The sequence below is a fragment of the Carettochelys insculpta genome, chromosome 11 (genome assembly GCF_033958435.1).
Source record: "Carettochelys insculpta isolate YL-2023 chromosome 11, ASM3395843v1, whole genome shotgun sequence".
NCBI classification, from domain to species: domain Eukaryota; kingdom Metazoa; phylum Chordata; order Testudines; family Carettochelyidae; genus Carettochelys; species Carettochelys insculpta.
Window position 1 is genome coordinate 9,020,487 of NC_134147.1, and position 19,390 is coordinate 9,039,876.

General features: G+C 40.9%; 1 protein-coding gene across 10 annotated transcripts in view; it reads left to right on the forward strand.

The window, feature by feature from the left end:
* Window positions 1-19,390, forward strand: part of ATP2B2 (ATPase plasma membrane Ca2+ transporting 2) — a 340,287-nt gene that overhangs the window by 248,840 nt on the left and 72,057 nt on the right. For all 10 annotated transcript variants that reach the window (XM_075006185.1, XM_075006187.1, XM_075006186.1 and 7 more), the window contains one exon: window positions 712-946. In XM_075006185.1, the coding sequence (XP_074862286.1) occupies window positions 712-946 (235 nt within the window). The remainder of the gene's footprint in view (window positions 1-711; window positions 947-19,390) is intronic.

The window sequence follows — 19,390 nt, forward strand, 5'->3', positions numbered from 1 at the left end:
TTATTGTGACTTGGAGTGATTCCACCAAGGTAAAATATATGTGGATTTTGCCACTGACTTCAGATAGAATAGGGGTAAGCCCTTATTGTCTTGAAGTTGGAAACTAAATAATAGTTCCAAATAGAAGGTACCAACCTCATTGCAGGACTATAACATATATTTTCATGTGATTTACCCTTATATTCTGTTTAAAGTTGTCAGTTTAGCTCAACTGCCTGGACGGACAATGTCAGTGGTCATCCTTCCTATCTTCTACTAGTCACCAAAGGATATTCCCATTGGCATTTCTCTGCTCTCATCAGCTCCCTCCGCATAGACTGTAAACAAATGCACTTGGAAATGTGCTTTTATCAAGTGGAGATATAAATCCAAATGTTCTCTTGTTATTTGACATGAACATACCTCACATTTGGATTAGAAAGATGTTTTTCAGTTTCTTTGTAATTTCTTCACGAAATATAGGCCTATTGGAAATTATATAGCATCTAACTGAAATGTCAGATAGAAGCATCTTAAGATCTGCCCAACACTTGTTACAATCATCAGTACATTCTCCTACCTAACATTAGAATAATGACTGTTGATTTCATTGGTGGGGTAGAAATTCAGTTTCTTTAAAATAAAGAAAAAAAAGTTCAGTGTTGGGTGAAATGAGCAGATGTAATGGAAACCAATAACCAACTGAAAACAATTCATGTCCCTTTCTTCCAGATGTTCTAGAATCCTTAATGCAGCAGGTGAAACTTGTGTCTTCAGGCCCCGTGACCGGGATGAGATGGTGAAGAAAGTGATTGAGCCCATGGCCTGTGATGGACTGAGAACTATTTGCATTGCATACCGAGACTTCAGCAGCAACCCAGAACCAGACTGGGATAATGAAAATGACATTTTAACTGACCTGACCTGCATTTGTGTAGTTGGTATTGAAGATCCAGTAAGGCCAGAGGTATGTCCAAGTTCTAAATTATAGTTCCGACAATCTGATACTTAAGATGGAATGAAAAAATCTGTTATGTTGTTAACTTGTTTAAATTGCATGCCACAAAAACTTAGCTGCAGCCTCTATAATGGAGAAAAAGCCTTTATTGTTCCGTTGGCAAATTATTGGCAAATTATTATTCAGTTGGCAAAAAAATAGGGTGATGTGACCTATTACAAGGAAAAAGTGGTAAGATTTTCATTTTTGTCTCAGTGAGTGCTTTAGACTTTAGAAAAAGTCTTATCAGAAAAGCTCCCCTTTTTGAACATTCATCTAGAAAGTAAGGGAGAAATGTTGCATTAGGTAATATGTGAAGTCCAATGTTGAAATTGTATGAGGGAGAGGGATGGGTTCTCTTTGAGAAAATAAGTCAGTAGCGTAAGTATGAAATGAGTTTTGCTTTCAGCATAAAATAAATCTGCTCTGGAGGAAGGTCTGTTTTCTGTTATATTTACCAGCCTTTTGTTATGTTGGTGCATCAGTTACTGAACTACAGTTGCAGGAGGCCAGATATCAAGTAGTTTTTAATATTGTGTTTGGATGAATACAACATTTGTCAAGTGTCTTTGCCAGGGAGAATTTAGCAATTGAAGCATTAAAAATCCAAACATAAAATTCTCAGATATCAATCTGCCACTATATGCAAAATGTCAGTTAGAATCTTCACTGCTGTTGTAATCAGTCTTAGAGCTGCATGTGTGAAGTGTCTGCAGATTTATACTTCAGTTTTGGATGATTTTTGGTGTCAGCTGAAAGTTTACAAAGAAAACAACTTGTATTTAAAAATAAAACAGAACCCAGTAAGAAATTTCTTTCTGCTGTCATGGAAATGAGAACAGTGTTTACTCCCCATAAGGCTATACCTTAGGAGACAGTTTAAGGGATGGTTGAGTTGTATCTGACATATTTAGATAGTGCTTGATTAGTAATTGTTATAACAAGTAGAGGAGGGGTTGTTCCCATTTTGCAGTTGAGGAAAAGTATAACACAGAGGATAAGGCCAAGGTAAATTAAAAGTGCTGGGAGCTCCAAAGTCACATGCTCAGTCCATTAAATCACACTGCTTTTTTGTGGCATAGAACTAATAGCAATAATTCATTTTGGGATCTGACCATTCATCGATATCACTATTAACCTTTACAAGGGGAGTGGGAGTTTGTGTTGAAGCTAGTGGCAGTCTGATGGCAAACTCTCTCCTTCCTGCCCTTACTTTGCATACTTTAGTCAGTTTCTTAATCCTTCTGTTTGGATTCTCCTTGCCAGGATATCAGATTGTCCACAATGGTGTATACGCTAAGGAATACTGTTTTTTTTAATTTTCCGAGAACATCAAGGCTGTGTCTACACTAGCACATTCTTTTGAAAAAAAACAAGCCTTTTCCAAAAGAACCCACGGAGTGTCTACAAACAAAATGCACTCTTTTGATCTGAAATTGAAAGAATGCAGCACTTTTTTCAGTGGCCCTCTTTCTCTCCCAGATGAGGAAGAGCGTCTTTTTTCTGAAAAAAATTCCTTTGGGAAGAAAACGTGTGTGGGTGCCTCGGGGGCCATTTTTTTTCAAAAGAGCAGTCCTTTTGGCACTGGCCTTTTTTGATCCCTGGCCTTTTCTTTTGAAAGAAAGGAGGGTCTGTGAATGCTCTCTTTTGAAAGAGCAGATCAGTCTTTTGATCCGTGTTTTTGTGTGTGCATGCTCTCTTTCGAAATAAGTTCTTTTGGAAGAGATCTTCCAGAAGACCTTCTTTCGAAGGATTGCTGTAGTGTAGCCGTAACCCAAAAGTACACATTAGCCTCCTTTGAACGACTACGTAAGGGTCTTATGTTTCCCTGAATGCTGTGCAAAACCACTATTTTATATTTCTGACTACAATAATGCTGTAGAAAAAGCCATCTCTGTCATAAATTCCCTAATTCTGTAGCCATGTGGCATACTACTCACTCGAGATTAAAAGCATTGATTTTTGTCCATTATCACCAGCACTCTGCCTACCAATCCATTTCTCTCCAAATCACATTTGAGATTCCAAGGCCTAAAAACAAATTTGATTTAAAAAATACAGACCAAACCTTCTTGTTGGGTCTCAAAATGTGACAGTTAAAAAAATGGCATTTCTGGAAGTTTAGTGGTTTTACTGGGATTCATTTGGGGTGACCTGCGTGACTTACTTCTGACTCACAAATATAGGAATCCCAAGGTCATATGTTTAAAACCTTTATACCATGGCCGTTAACATGAAGAATCTATTTATAATCTTGGGTTCTAATCACTTTAAAAGCTTATGAATCTCTGAGGGGGAAAAAAACAAAAAAAAACCCACTTTGTTTATGTAGTGTAAATAATGACAATTATTCGTGTGCCCTACTTCAGATAATGAGATTGTGTGTTCTGCAAATTCAGCTTCTGCTTAGCTGAAATATTAAATCCTGACAGAGCTGGCTGTACGGGGACTAGAACTTGCATATGTTTTATCATGATTCTTGCATATGCAGTATCATCTGTGCTTCAATGCAATGGAAAAGGTTGTTTTTCAGTTACACAGATAATTCTTAGTGTCTTTAAACACAGGTTTATTTCTTTGAAGAATATACACAATTTCCCTTCTTTCATTACAATTCTGTTATTTTTACAAATTTACAGCCCTCTGACCACTAATTCATCTGTCCCACTCAAACATATCTGAGAGTCCAAGGCCTAAAAATAAATTTGGTGATACAGATCTGGGAAGCATTTAAAACAAACGTGTACACAGAGCAAATCCTATGTGTGTTCTTGGGGACTGTTGGCAGCAGAACCAATTTCGTGGCCCCTAGTTCATGTCTGGGAGCAGGATTTGGGACATTCTGTAGGTCTTCTTCATTCCAAGTGTGCCCCCAGAAGAAGATGAGGGAGTTCTCTAGTTGTCTGAGAGTACTGCAGACTTCATTTCCTTATTGAATTTGAGTGACCATCTGCCAACAGCTTTTGGTGCAGTCTTTCTAGGGGTCTTAGCATTCCCCTAACTGCTCAAGTTCAATTTGTTTGCAAGGAGAATTGTTCGTAAACTCTTCACTTGCTTTGAGTCATGTCATCCCTTAAACCTCCAGACCTATGACTTCCTTTTATCTCCTCGTTTTTCAGAGGCAGCCTGACATGGGGCCGTTGTCCTTCTGCCTCCCCAGGCTTTTCTGCCTCCTCTTTCGTTTATTGCTGGACTTGTTTTCTTTATTGGTAACAGGTGTGAGTGTGTTTCTCCATGACTGGCAGTCCTCATTGTGTGATCAGCCACCTTCTGCAAAAAAAGATTCTGATGGTATATATTCCTGCAGGTGTGTAGTCCTCATCTTCCACAGTGGTCCTGTTGGAATGGAATTCAAATGGACTAAATGTCTTAAGTGAAATCTTCATTACACTGAAACACAGGTCTTCTAAAAATAACTTTGGCAAAACAAACTGCCTCCCTGAGTGTTAGTAAAGGTAAATTCTACATCAGATACCATCCAATAGTTGTTTTATTTTCCTAATACTAATAATTTTTAAATCAAAATATATAGGTTGGCTCCTCAGCTGGCATGAATTGGCATAATTCTATATGTCATTGGAGTTGTGCCCGTTTACACCTGCTAACCATCTGGCGCTCTCTCATGAGTGACTGAAAGATCACTCATGTAAATAGTGAGGGAGCCTTTCCAGTCCTCGAAGTCATTTGTCCCATCCCTTCTTCCAGACTGCTGAATTATTTTCCATTTTAGCCAAATATTCTCTCTAGGGCTATGTCTACACTGGAGAGTTTTGTCAACAAAATCTGCAGAGCATCTATACACAAAATGCGTTTTGTCAACAGCCTGTTGACAAAACTCAGCACTTCCACTGGCAGCAGCCTGACTCTTCATGATGGGAAATAACACCATTGTCAACAGTTTTTGTTGACAAAAAAGCTGTGTAGATGCTCTGAGGGGGCGCTTTGTCAACAGACAGAGCTTCTGTTTCACCAGGCAGCTCTGTCTGCTGTGCTTCCAGTTGGCCATTCTGTCAAGAGAGTGGCTGGGTGGCCTGGCCACTCTGTTGGTGGAGCGGATCGCTTTTTCAGTCTGCTTTTGTGTGTGGACATGATCTGTTGACAAAAGTTTTGCTAGAATATCTCCTCTGACAATAACTTCTGTTGACAGATCTTTGTAGTGTAGATGTAGCCAAGGCGTTTTTATTGTATCTAGAAACGAGGGACATCTTTATGGTAATTCCATCTTACGGCTTGAAGGCCAAAGATGATAAGATTGCTTTCTTTTTAATATTTTGTAATTCATATCTCTCCATTGTTTTCTGTGCCCTCTTATATTAAGGATTTGGGATGTTGCAAAGAGAATTCCATTTACCTATGCTGAGCTAATATTTTGTTAGCTTATCTTTTGTGCTCAGAGTCTGACAAAAGCAAAAGCAATTCCCTGGGATGAATGTGTGGACTAAATGTGAATTCGGTGTTTCTCTTTTATTATTTTTGCAAGCACTGAAGTAGTTTCAAACAACTCTGGCTTTGATGCATTGTTTATTGATGTTCCCTTGGGGCACTTAGTTATTATTAGTTAGGAATGAGAACACTTGTTATAATGATGATGCAGGTCCTCATTACTGAAAACAGATTAAAAGAAACAGTGGGTAATTATCAAAGGGATATATTACAATTTTTTTCCATTCCATTATATTTTGGCAGCTTTTAGATTAAATGTGGTCAAGTCAGCATTGGACTTACAGCATCAGTCACCAAGTTGCTTATTTGTTGTATAACAAAGTGTAGTTAAATTTCTCATGTAAGTTACTGTGGATAAGCATCTATAATAAGCTAAAACTTTACTTTTTAAAAATATTGCTAATTTTCCTTATTATTGCTGACTTTAGAAGCATAATTTCACTGTTAAAGAGGTACGTGTAGGGGGCACTCTAATGCAGAGCTCCTTTCACCAACTTTAAAATGATTTGTTTCCAGAAATAGCTCCCATGCACTTGTTATGTTAAGAGAATCGAGCTCTCCCTGGGTAGTGGTTGTTAAAAATCTTGCTGTGCCTAGTTAGGGATAATAATAATAAGTAGTCTGTATGTACTGTTTGATCTTCTGAATCCAGTGCGTAAAAAGATTTTCTTGAATACTAATTAACTGGCTTAGTCGGTAGATAGTTAACTTTTCGTCATTTATCTTCACCAAAAGCAATTTGTTTTTCAAAGAATGTACTGAGCTCTTGGGCTGTGAGTCTACACTGGCCACCAAATATTCACAGGATTTTGGTTTTAAAGCTTCGTTTTTGGCCCATTACTATAGAACCATTAAAATAACGTCTTTGTAATAGGCTTGGGGGTTATTACGCTTCAATCGAAGGCAACAGTGTATATTTTCATAATTGGACTTATAAATATTGCAGTGGTTGTGTGCATGAGTGTTACTCCTTTCCAAGTGCGGTGAATGTGGTTATTACCTATATAACTGATCAAAGAAATAAAATCAGAAAACAATTTATTTCTAAACAATTATTTAAACACTGTATTGAATTCCTAAATGTTGAAATATGCTGTAACATTTTCCGTATGTTCATTTCAAAGCATGTGGTAAAATTTACATCCTTTCAAAATTTCACCAAACATTTGCCAAAAAACTTCAGATAGCTTACACCAATATGCTCTCATTGTCTGTTACATCACATCTCTGCAGAAGAGAAGAGTCGGGGGATTTGATAGAATTCTTCAACTACTGGAAGTGGACATTCCAAATAGGATGGAGAGAGGCTGTTCTCAGTGGTAACAGATGAGAGAACAAGCAGTAAAGGTCTTAAGTCGCAGTGGGGGAGGGCTAGGTTGGATAGTAGGAACAACTCTTTCACTAGGGCTGGGTCTACACGGACCTGTAGTGCTGGCAGCTTCATGGAAATGAGCAGTCTTGCAACTGCAGATGGTTGCTCATTAGAATAATTGCATGGCTAGTTAGCATAGCCACGTGAGATCTCCCTGCCGGCAGAAAACAGGCTGTGTAGATGTGCCTCTGCCAGCACAAACCCTCTCTGTCACCAGCCCCTTATGCCTTTAGTCTAAAGTCCAACTGAGATGATTTAGTTGGGATTGGTCCTGTTTTCAGCAGGGGTCAGACTCAATGATCTCCTGAGGTCTCTTCCAACCCCATGATTCTACGATCTTGATTTGGCCTATTCTTTTTCACAAGATTCACATAGTGATTGCTGCATCAGGCTTACAGGGTTTCTGTACATTCATAGGTGCTAGGAGTTTGATTCTTTGTAGAGGTATACTTAGGTTCTGTGGAAACTTGTTGGACATATGCCTATGTCTACTGTCCAGTCAGTCTGCTAGTGCCATCTCCTACCTACATAAATAAGAAAAATATGAGAAATATGAGAAATATTTTAATGTTTACTCTGCACAGTTAATTCAGCTGCCATCCACTAGCTGTCCAAAAATGAAACTAGAGAAAATAGCATTATTTCATTCCTTAAATATTATTTTGATGTGCACTAGAAACTAGTTTCTGCCTCCATGGACTTGCTGAAAAGAAGTGCCACTTGCAGTTGAAGCTTGACACTTGGGACTATCATTTTTCACCTTTGTGTGGCCTATTTGACTTCTGGCTTTCAAACTGTCATCTCTGTCTCTGACATCCAGTAAGCGAGGGAGCCCTGTTATTCAAAACTGCTGCTATGGTCATTTTGAATTTACAAGCAGGGTAAATGTAGCATAACAAAGCCTCAGCCAGTCATTTGGGAGCCGCCTGTGGAAGTTGCAGATGACTTATGAGCTTAATTGGTGTTATTTTCCAATACTACCACAACTTAAGGTTGACCAGGAGAGGTTTTCAGACCAGACTCAAAGGAGGAGCTGGGAAGGCCTCTTGCAGGTCATAGCTATAAGGAGGACATTATTCAGTCTTTTTGTCCTTTCTTGCCTGTTAATTCTATTACATTATTTGTACAGACTGAAAGCCCTTCTTGATATCTCCTGATGGTGGAGTGGCTTACTTATGGCCCATGAAAAGCTCAGATTCATTATTCCTATAGTCTAGTTTTTATTAGAATGATCTGCATTTTGGCTTATCTGGTTTATCAGATAAACGGAAGAGTGAAGAAAAGCACAAATGACCTCATAAACTGTCACACACGTGGAACGAGCACCTACCTCAATTCCTTTAGCAGCATTGAGCTCATATCTAATTCTACCACGTTAGTGAGTGTTGTTGCGTTTTAGGAGGGAAAATGACTTCATAACAATGCAAATTTCCCACTGTCTTCTGCTTGCTACTGCACAGGTGAAACCCCTTGCAGTGTACATAACTGGTTGCTCAGTGTTGAACATTAGGGGAAAAGCCCTTCTCAGCCCCTTTTGGTATCAGTTTACGTCCTGAAGCATGAGATTGAATTACCTTTTTGGCTTATATTTTCTTCTAGGATGTTCTTATTTCTACAATAAAGTTAGAGCATGGCAAATAGCGTTGGACTTTCAGTGGCAAATGGTAATGCAGGTAAAAAATGAATACCCTGCATCATATTCAGTAGATATCCATTTTCAGCTTGTCACTATTGCTTATTAAAGCCACAGAATTTTAGTCACAACAGAATGTCATTATTGGCAGCTCAGCTGGTGGTGTTACAGTTTACAAATAAGCAGTCATCAGTGTTTATATAATCTATTCTAATATCAGTTGTACATTATGGCATATGTACTGGATAGCTTAGAGTACAGTGTGTTCAGTGTGTAATGCGGCGTAGCATGTATGAAGTCCAGGCCATTTTTAGTTGTTTTAGGCAATGAGATGACCTTCAAAGTACTGGTAAGTGCAGTTTTGGTTCGTACATAGACATAGATGCATATTAAAGCAATGTCCCCATTTTGAGATCTCTTGCTACAGCTACCAAGCCTGTCTACCTTTTTATCCAGTGAATCCCTCTTTGTTTAACATAAGCCATCTCTTCAGTTGTGCTATATCTGCCTACTGTATCTTCTTGAGGGAAGTGAGCATTTCAGTGACTGTTTTGTAGGTCTCCATCCTCAGGTGGACTCCAGGATCCTCCTTTCCTTTCTCTGGTTTAAGGGAAATGGAAGGAATTACGCAGATTAGGAATGATGGAAAAGCTTTGTTGAAGACACTTCCTTCTCTTCATGTACCATTTAAGTATTTGCAAAACTTTCTTTTAACTAGTATGAACTCATTTCTCAGAACTTGCTCATTTACCCTGGAGAAAATCTCCACGTCCTTAAATAAGGGTGATGGCTGGAGGAAACAGGACACACAGGAAACATTATAAGCACTGTTTTTTCCAATGCACTGGCCAACATACTGCTCTTTCATTTGTCTCATGGGCCCTGTTGTACCTTGAATAGCTTCTTAGTGACATAAGCTTTGTATTTCAGGAGAAAGTAATATGATAGAAAGTAAAGAATAGACAAAATACATATTCCTCATTCTCTTTTAACTTTGAAATACAATATCATGTGGTGAGCTATGGAGAATTTATAAGAAATCTTGAGACGCAGGAAACTTCTTTTCATTTTGTGTTTTTACAGCACTTAATACAATGAGGTTGTGGTCCATGATAAAGCCTTGTAAGCACTATAATAATAATAATAAGTTAATAAATAATTATGTTTTAAATAATGTTAGAATGAGTCATGGTAACCTAATGAATGACATGGTTCAAAAATGTATTCACCACTGTGCATATTCTCAATTATTTACCTGTTATGGTGTTCAAATATAATATCCTGCAAGCCTATGAGGTAAAGTAAATAAACTTTTCTTCCTTCATCAGCATTGTCATCTAGAGGGGTGTATGTGGTGTATAACCAAATGATTGTTGATGCCTTTACAGAATTTCATTGAAATAAACATTTTGATCAGAAGGAAGATAATTTTCTCTCTGTGTGTGTGTGTGTGTGTGTGTGTGTGTGTGTGTGTGTGTGAAGCCTACCCTGTGTCTTTTCATCTTTTATTTTAACAAGTGCGATGCGATAGACCCACAGCAGCTGCTCCAATAGTTTGGCAGAGGGCACGCGTACCAAGAGCTGGGTGGATGGTTTTCTGTTTCCTTAATAAACTGCTGAGACTGTTGCCATGTAATCAAGGCAGGCAGGAAGTAGCAGCCAACTAAGAGCTTTCCTGAAATAGCGGGCAAATCACACACCTGCAGCCAATTAAGACCTACTGGGTTACTTTAAAATGTTTTCCTCTCAGGTAAGGAGTGGGGAAGGAGAAGAGTGAAGGACTGAGAGGAGGAAATGCTTTGCTGGAATTCTGAGGAATGAGTGCCTGAGCTAAAGACGGAAAGAGTAGCTCAAGTACCAGGGATAAAGTAATAGTGGAGTGTTTGAGGAAGTGGGCCAGGGAAAAGGCTGCTGTATTGGGACTAGGGAAAAACCCCATTAGTTGCTGTTACCTCAGGTTCCTGGGCCAGAAATCCAGAGTCCTGAGATGGCCTTGGTTCCCCCCAGCCCTCTCCACACCATAAAAAGTCTGCTCCTGGAAAGGTGGGGCCAGGATTATGGAGGGGTTTCACCCCAATCCTTTGTCTGTGCTAGTGATGAGGATGGCTCAGTAAGCTTTGACATTGGACTCTAAAAAAGAGTAAGAGACAATGTGGAGGGTCACATCGAGCTTCTGAAGCATGCAGTAACCACCAAGAAGTCCAGAAACCATGGGGCATTTCCAGAGCTTGCCACAACTGGTGTGAGAAGTGAGATTGTTCACAGTGCAGTGGTGAAAGTAGTGTAAGGGGGCAAAGACCGCAACAATGTGCACCAGGATGGGGTTTTTTTCCTCTTGCTTAATTGGACTAGAGGCTGTCACCACAATGGAGGACTTGGTGAAAGCCCAGGTGCAGGCCACATCAGCCCAACAAGAGGCCACTTGTTTACAGGGGTTGGCACTACAGGAGGCTACGTGGCTACAGCAGGAAACTAACAAGCTGTTAATGAATTGAGTGGCATCTGACAGAGCCCTCCTCTGAGAGGTAGTGAGCCAGTTGAAAACACTTACCACCTGGACTCCTGGGCCCAGACCCTGACAGCCATGGGCAGCCGACTGAAAATGACAGGTTAAGATGGTGTAAAATCATAACTCCTATCTTTTGAGAGAACCACTCAGTGCAAGGCATTGCCACAGGAACAGTGGGCCAGCATACTCGCTCTTTTCTCTGTGGAGAGGACCAGAAGGCCTACTATCATCTGTCTGCCCAGAATGCCACTGATTACCCTCAGTTGAAGGAAGAATCCTGGTGTCTTTAGGGGTACAACATCTGTTCGAACCCAAAAGTTCTATGACTATTGACAAGGACTTAATAGTAGCCATCTTTACCTGAGTGTGACTACTGTGGCACACTGCTGCCTGTAAGCTGCAGGAATCTCCTAGAAGGGAGATATGCCGATTGGTGGGCTAATGCCTTTTTGTTTCCTGATTAAGCCCAATTAGGGCAGGCAGCTGGGGCCCTGTTAGTAGTCAGCCACAGCTGAGTCTAGTCAGTACTTGTGGTCAGCTGAGGCCCTGGACTCCCGATAAAAAGCTCCCCCCCCACCTAGGAGCAGGGGGGAGATTTTGGAAGGTGTACCTGAGAGAAGATAGAGCAGAGAAGGAGCAGAGCGAGAGGGTACCACAGGGAAGCGGTAGGTGAAGTAGCTCAGTGTGAGGTTGCTACATTGGGGCAGGGGTGAAGGCCGTGCCAGCTGGCTCTTGTCCTCTTCAGGACCCTGGACCAGAGTCCAGGGTAGAGCGCGGGTCTGGACTCCCCCCACCCTTCCCCAGAGGGTTACTCCACTGGAGCAGGCATGGGCCTGCAAGGTGACTGGCTTTATCCTCCCCATTTTGGACTTGCCTATGATGAGGATGGCTTGCTAAGTGGAGACACCTGCCTCTGGAAAGGCCTGGGCAGCTAAGGATTCTCCATGAGTCTCTGAGGCACAACAGAGAACCGTCAGGAAGCACAAGGACCCACAGGGGCCGACAGGGGACATTGTCACACTACCCAAAGAGATCCTCACCAACCAAAAGACCCTGTTTATGTCCAGGGTGATGAAGGACCTGTGTACCCTTCTCCATATGCAGATCTTATGGACCTCCATTTATCACCCGCAGCCTGGTCAAAAGATATAATCAAACCCTCAAGGCTAGGATTAGAAAGGTGGTAAGCAACAATAGGAAGGACTGGGACATGCTACTGTGCAATCTTATGTTTACCATCTGTAAGGTTCCCCAGGTGTCCCCTGGATTTTCTGTCTTTGAGCTCTTGTACAGACACCATCCCCAGAGCATCTTAGATATAGCCAAGGAAATTTGGGAAGAAGAACCAGCCGAGGGGAGAAATGTAAGAGAGCATGTGTTGCAGATGAGAGACCAAATGCTGGAGATGGGGATCATTGAAGAATTTCACAGTCAGCAGTCAAGCCCAATAGTGCTTGTCCCAAAGTCGGATGGCATCATGTAATACTGTAATGACTTCCATTGGTTGAATTAAATATTCCAGTTTTAAGCATACCTGATGCCCCTACATACACAAATGCATGGATTGTTTAAGCAATGCCTAATATTTGACAACCCTAGACCTGACAAAGGGTTACTGGCAGATCCCCCTAGCCAAAGATGTGAAAGAGAAAACAGCATTGTCAACACTGGAGTGGCAACCAATACAAGTTCCTACTTTTTGGTTGATATGGGGCTCCTGCTGTCTTTCAGCATCTCATGGACATGCTATTACTCTGCCATACCAGTTCTGCTGCTGCCTACCAGGATGATGTGGTCATCCATACTCTGGTCTGAGAAACCCACCTGGAAAAGGTAGAGGTGGTTCTTGAGATGTTCTAACAAGTCAGCCTGGTGCCCAATCCTGCCAAATGTGCAGTAGGGTTTACTGAAGCCAAATACCTTGGTTGCGTGGTGGCGAAAGGCCTAGTAAGACCCCAACTGAATAAGCTGGAGGCCATCCAACACTGTCCTTGCTGATGAACCAGTTACTCTGATAAAGAGAAACAGGTACCAACACCCTAGCAAAAGGTAAGAGGCAGTGTGGAGGGTCACAGTGAACCTCTGAGGCTCACAACTTCCTAGAAGTGCAGAACCCATGGGGCACCAATGGGAATTTGCCACACAAGGTATAATAAGGTGTGCTCTGTTGTCCAGAAGGTGGGTGTTTTGACTGTGTCTTGAAACAGGAAGCTGAATGAATATTCTATTGGGCACTTGAGAGATTTCCTTCTGAGATAAGCCTGTGTGTTCTGGAATGACATATTACTATTATAAAATGCCTCTGCACTATTATTAAAAGGGAAAGAAAATCTTCATGCATACATTTTATAAAGCCTGGGTGCACACATTTTTTAAAACTAAATGCATTAGTATTTGGACAGATTTAAGGTTGCAGAATCAATATTAGTTAATTAGACAACTGGATTTGCAAATGTCAGGTACAAATATTTATAGTTTGAATTGTTCCAGTTCAAACATTTCTAGCTTCAGCTACCAACCGTTAGATCTTGTTATCCCTTTGTCTGGTAAATTAAAGAGCCCTGGGGTGTTAGATTTTTCTCTCCCTGTGTAGGTACTTACAGAGTGATCATGTTGCCTCTTAATTTTCTCTTTGATTGCCTTCTCAAAGGGAAGATTAATTGTTACAAGGAGATATTGGAGGAGGGTGGTGAAGCATTGGAATGCTTTTCACCAGGAGGGTATGAAGCATTGGAATTCATTGCCTAGAGAGGTGGTGGATTGTCCATCCCTTGAGGTTTTTAAGTCCCTGCTTGACAGGGTCGTGGCTGAGATGACTTAGGGGGTTGATCCTGCTTGAGGCAGAGGCTGGACTAGATGACCTCCTGAGGTCCCTTCCAGTGCTATGATTCTGTGAAATAGATGCCATTTAGATCTTTGACCATTTTACATATTCTTAAAAAGTGTCCTTGGGCTCAAAGTTTCTACCACACAAAATAGTTTAATTCTGTTTGTAAAAGTTACGAAATTTCTGTATTTTGAAACATCAATGATTATGATGCAATTTGTTAGATCTCATGAAGTGCAACAAACTTGTGTCCAAGTTACAAGTCTGATATTGAATACTCATGAAATATATCTTTAAAACAATTTCTGAAGGCAATTTGCAGAATAAAATTTCATATGTTATATTTCCAGGATGTTAAGAATTATTAAAAAATGGATAGAAAATAAATAAGGCAAAGAATATTTTACTGCCCTTTATAAAACAATGGAATGCCCTCATCTTGAATACTGCATTTAGATGTGGTCTCCTCACCTCAAAAAAGATATTTTGGCATAAGAAAAGGTTCAGAAAAGGGCAACTAAAATGATTAGGAGTTTGGAACGGGTCCCATATAAGGAGTGGCTAAAGAAACTGGGACGTTTCATTTTACAAAAGAGGAGACTGAGGGGGGATATGGTAGAGGTATATAAATCATAAGTGGTGTGGAGAGGATGAATAAAGAAACATTATTTACTTGTTCCCATAATATAAGAACTAGAGGACACCAAATGAAGTTAATGGGTAGCAGGTTTAAAACTAATAAAAGAAAGTTCTTTTTCATACAGTGCACAGTCAACCCGTGGAACTCCTTGCCAAAGGAGGCTGTGAAGTCTAGGACTATAAGAGAGGTTAACGAAGAGCTAGATAAATTCATGGACGTTAGGTCCATAAAAGGCTATTAGCCAGGGGGAGGAATGGTGGCCCTGGCCTCTGTTTGACAGAGGCTGGAGATGGATGGCAGGAGATAAGTCGCTTGATCATAGTCTTTGGTCCACCCCCTCTGGGGCACCTGGCACTGGCCACTATCAACAGGTAGGATGCTGGGCTAGATGGGCCTTTGGTCTGACCCAGTAAGGGCCATTCTTATGTTCTTATGATTACTAAGAGTTAATTTTATCTGGGCTTAGCAACTGAGCTTAAATAAGAATAAAGAAAATACCTATTCTCTTCTGTGACAGTTGGCAGAAGACACTTCCTGAGAGGGAAGACGGGGACTAAGGAGGTTCTCACCTAAAACCCAACTGACTGGCCTATGATGAAGGTGGCTCAGTGGGGAGAGAGGCTACATTCAAGGTGACAGATCTACTGATCTGTGGAGTGCCCTCTGTTCCAGTGGAAGGTGCTCAGAACCTCTCAATATATGTTTTTATAATACTTCACTCTCGGACTTAGATGCATCTAAGGGTCCTTGATAGTGGGGTTGTCTTTTCCATTTATTTGGTATACATCCACTCACTGACACGTGTCTTCCCTTCTCTGTCTTAAATGACTTTGCTAGGGGATTGATTTCATAAGGTGAATGCTTACTGGGACCTTTCTAACCATCTTGATTAGCAGAGACCCTTAGAACAAAGAAGCATTAATATGAACTTGAAATGAGTTTTCTTGAAATGAGGGAAAGAAGGGAGGAGGTGTTGCCTTGTATATTAAAAATGTACACACTTGGACAAAGGTGGAGATGGACGTAGGAGATGGACGGGTTGAAAGTCTCTGGGTTAGACTCAGAGGATTAAAAACAAGGATGAGGTCCTACTAGGAGTCTACTACAGGCCCCCTAGCCAGGTGGAAGAGGTGGATGAGGCTTTCTTTAAACAGCTAACAAAATCATCCAGGGCCCAGAATTTGGTGGTGATGATGGGGGACTTCAACTATCCAGGTATATGTTGGGAAACTAATACAGCAGGGGACAGAGTGTCCAATAAATTCTTGGATTGCATTGCAGACAACTTTTTATTCCAAAAGGTTGGAAAAGCTACCGGGGGGAAACTATTCTAGATTTAATTTTAACAAATAGGGAGGAAATTATTGAGAATTTGAAAGTGGAAGGATGCTTGGGTGAAAGTGATCATGAATCATAGGTTCACAATTCTAAGGAAGGGTAGAAGGGAAAACAGTACAATAGAGATAATGGATTTCAGGAAGGCAGATTTTGGTAAACTCAGACAGCTGGTAGGTAAGGTCCCCATGGGAAGCTAAACTGAGGGGAAAAACAGCTGAGGAGAGTTGGCAGTTTTTCAAAGAGACATTATTAAGGGCCCAAAAGCAAGCTATCCCGCTGCGTAGGAAAGATAGAAAACGTGGCAAAAGACTGCCTTGGCTTAACCAGGAGATCTTGCATGATCTCAAAATAAAAAAGGAATCGTATAAGAAATGGAAACTATGACAGATTACAAAGGACGAATATAGGCAAACAACACGAGCATGCAGGAGCAAGATTAGAAAGGCTAAGGCACAAAATGAGCTCAAACTAGCTACAAGCATAAAGGGAAACAATAAGGGTTTTTACAAATACATTGGTAACAAGAGGAAGACCAAGGAGAGGGTGGGGCCATTGGTCAGTGAGGAGGGAGAAACAGTAACAGGGAATATGGAAATGGCAGAGATGTTTAATGATTTCTTTGTTTTGGTCTTCACTGAGAAATCTGAAGGAATGCCTGACACAGAGAATGCTAGTGAAAAAGGGGTAGGGTTAGAAGTTGAAATAAAAAAAAGAACAAATTAAAATTTACTTAGAAAAATTAGATGTCTGTAAATCACCAGGGCCTGATGAAATGCATCCTAGAATCCTCAAGGAGCTGATAGAAGAGGTATCTGAGCCTTTAGCAATCATTTTTGGAAAATCGTGGGAGACGGGAGAGATTCCAGAAGACTGGAAAAGGGCAAATATAGTACCCATTTATAAAAAGGGGAACAAGAATAACCCGGGAAACTACAGGCCAGTCAGCTTAACTTCTGTGCCAGGAAAGATAATGGAGCAGGTAATTAAAGAAATCATCTGCAAGCATTTGGAAGGTGGTGAGGTGATAAGGAACAGCCAGCACGGTTTTGTTAAAAACAGATCATGTCAAACCAATCTAATAGCTTTCTTTGATAGAATAACGAGCCTTGTGGGTAAGGGAGAAGTGGTGGATGTGGCATACCTAGACATCAGTAAAGCATTTGACACGGTCTCACATAATATACTTATCAATAAACTACGCAAATACAAGTTAGATGGGGCTACTATAAGGTGGGTGAACAACTGGCTGGATAACCATACCCAGAGAGTAGTTATTAATGGTTTTCAATCCTGCTGGAAAAGTATAACTAGTGGGGTTCCGCAGGGGTCTGTTTTAGGACCGGTTCTGTTCAATATCTTCATTACCGATTTAGATATTGACATAGAAAGTACACTTACTAAGTTTGCAGATGATACCAAGCTGGGAGGGGTTGCAACTTCTTTGGAGGATAGGGTCATAATTCAAAAGGATCTGGATAAACTGGAGAAATGGGCTGAGGCAAACAGGGGACAAATGCAACGTGCTTCACTTAGGAAGGAACAATCAGCGTCACACATACAGAATGGGAAAGGACTGCCTAGGAATGAGTACAGCAGAAAGGGATCTAGGGGTTATAGTGGACCACAAGCTAAATATGAGTCAACAGTGTGATGCTGCTGCAAAAAAAGCAAACATGATTCCAGGATGCATTAACAGGTGTGTTGTGAACAAGACACAAGAAGTCATTCAAGAAGTCATTCTCCTGCTCTACTCTGCGCTGGTTAGGCCTCAGCTGGAGTATTGTGTCCAGTTCTGGGCACCGCAGTTCAGGAAGGATGTGGAGAAATTGGAGAGGGTCCAGAGGAGAGCAACGAGAATGATCAAAGGTCTAGAGAACATGACCTATGAAGAAAGGCTGAAAGAATTGGGCTTGTTTAGTTTGGAAAAGAGAAGGTTGAGGGGGGATATGATAGCAGTTTCAGGTATCTAAAAGGGTGTCATAAGGCAGAGGAAGGGAACTTGTTCTTCCTTGCCTCTGAGGATAGAACCAGAGGCAATGGACTTAAATTGCAACAGGGGAGGTTCAGGTTGGACATTAGGAAAAAGTTCCTAACTGTCAGGGTGATCAAACACTGGAACAAAGTGCCAAGGGAGGTGGTAGAATCTCCATCACTGGAGATATTTAAGAAGAGGTTAGATAGATGGCTTTCAGGGATGGTCTAGAAAGTGCTTGGTCCTGCCATGAGGGCAGGGGGCTGGACTCGATGGCCTCTCGAGGTCCCTTCCAGTCCTACTCTTCTATGATTCTATGATTCCTGTGATAGTATCTTACTCATCTGCCCCACACAGGTGTGTGACTTATTTGTAAAGACTTTGTGATCTTCTGTGGGGAAAGGAACTCTGTTAGTGAAAACTATTTTTATGTTTTACTGAGTGGCATAGAGTTGGTGTGTACACAAGCAAGAGAAACTCCATGCCCTAATGAGCGCCAACAGTACTCAGTCTCCATCACTGGAGGTTTTTAAGAGCAGGTTAGATAGATACATATCAGGAATGGTCTAGACGGAGCTTTGTCCTGCTAAGAGGGCAGGGAACTGGACTCGATGACCTCTCAAGCTCCCTTCCAATTCTAGTGTTCTATGATTCTAATCACATCAGGACTGAAACATGGCTCTTCATCTCTTGAAGGATATTTTGTGGAAGGCATATCCATTGTTTTTCTAATATGTTGTGATAATTCTTCTGCTGCTGCTAGGAGGCTTGACAAAAAAACAGCAGGCTGTGCCTACTCAGATAGCTCTGAAGTGTTTTTTGTTTTGAGTGTCATTGGCTTGCACCTGAATTAATGGGGCAGGTGCTCTCTGGTGAACTTTAAGAGCAACATCCTAGTGAGGAAAATAGAAAGGAACATAAACACTGCCAAAGTAAATAGTAACAGAGAGGAAGCCGTGCTAGTCTATACACTATCAAAACAAAAAGCAGTCAAGTAGCACTTTAAAGACTAGCAAAATAGTTTATTAGGTGAGTTTTTGTGGGACAGACCCACTTCTTCAGACCATAGCCAGTCTGTTCTGGTCTGGCTATGGCCTGAAAAAGTGGGTCTGTCCCATGAAAGCTCACCTAATATCCTATTTTGCTAGTCTTTTAAGTGCTACTTGACTGCTTTTTGTTTTGATACTGCCAAATTAAGTGTAAAAATGTAATAAGAAAAGCCAAAAAAGATTTTGAAGAACAGTTAGCCATAAATTCAAAAAACAATAGTAAAATGTTTTTAAGTACATTAGAAGCAGGAAGCCCGCTAAAAAAGCAGTGGGACCCCTGGATGATAGAGATATAAAAGGAGCAATCAAGGAAGATGATGCCATTGCAGAGAAACTAAATGATTTCTTTGCTTCAGTCTTCACAGCTGAGGATATTACAGAAGTTCCCAAATCTGAGCCGTCCTTTGTAGGTGACAAATCTGAGGAACTGTCCCAGATTCAAGTGTCAGTAGAAGAGGTTTTGGAACTAATTGATAAGCTGAACAATAACAAGTCTCCAGGACCAGATGGCATTCACCCAAGGGTTCTGAAAGAACTCAAATGTGAAATTGCAGAGCTATTAATGGTGGTTTGTAACCTATCCTTTAAATCAACTTCGGTACCCAATGACTGGAAGACAGCTAATATAACG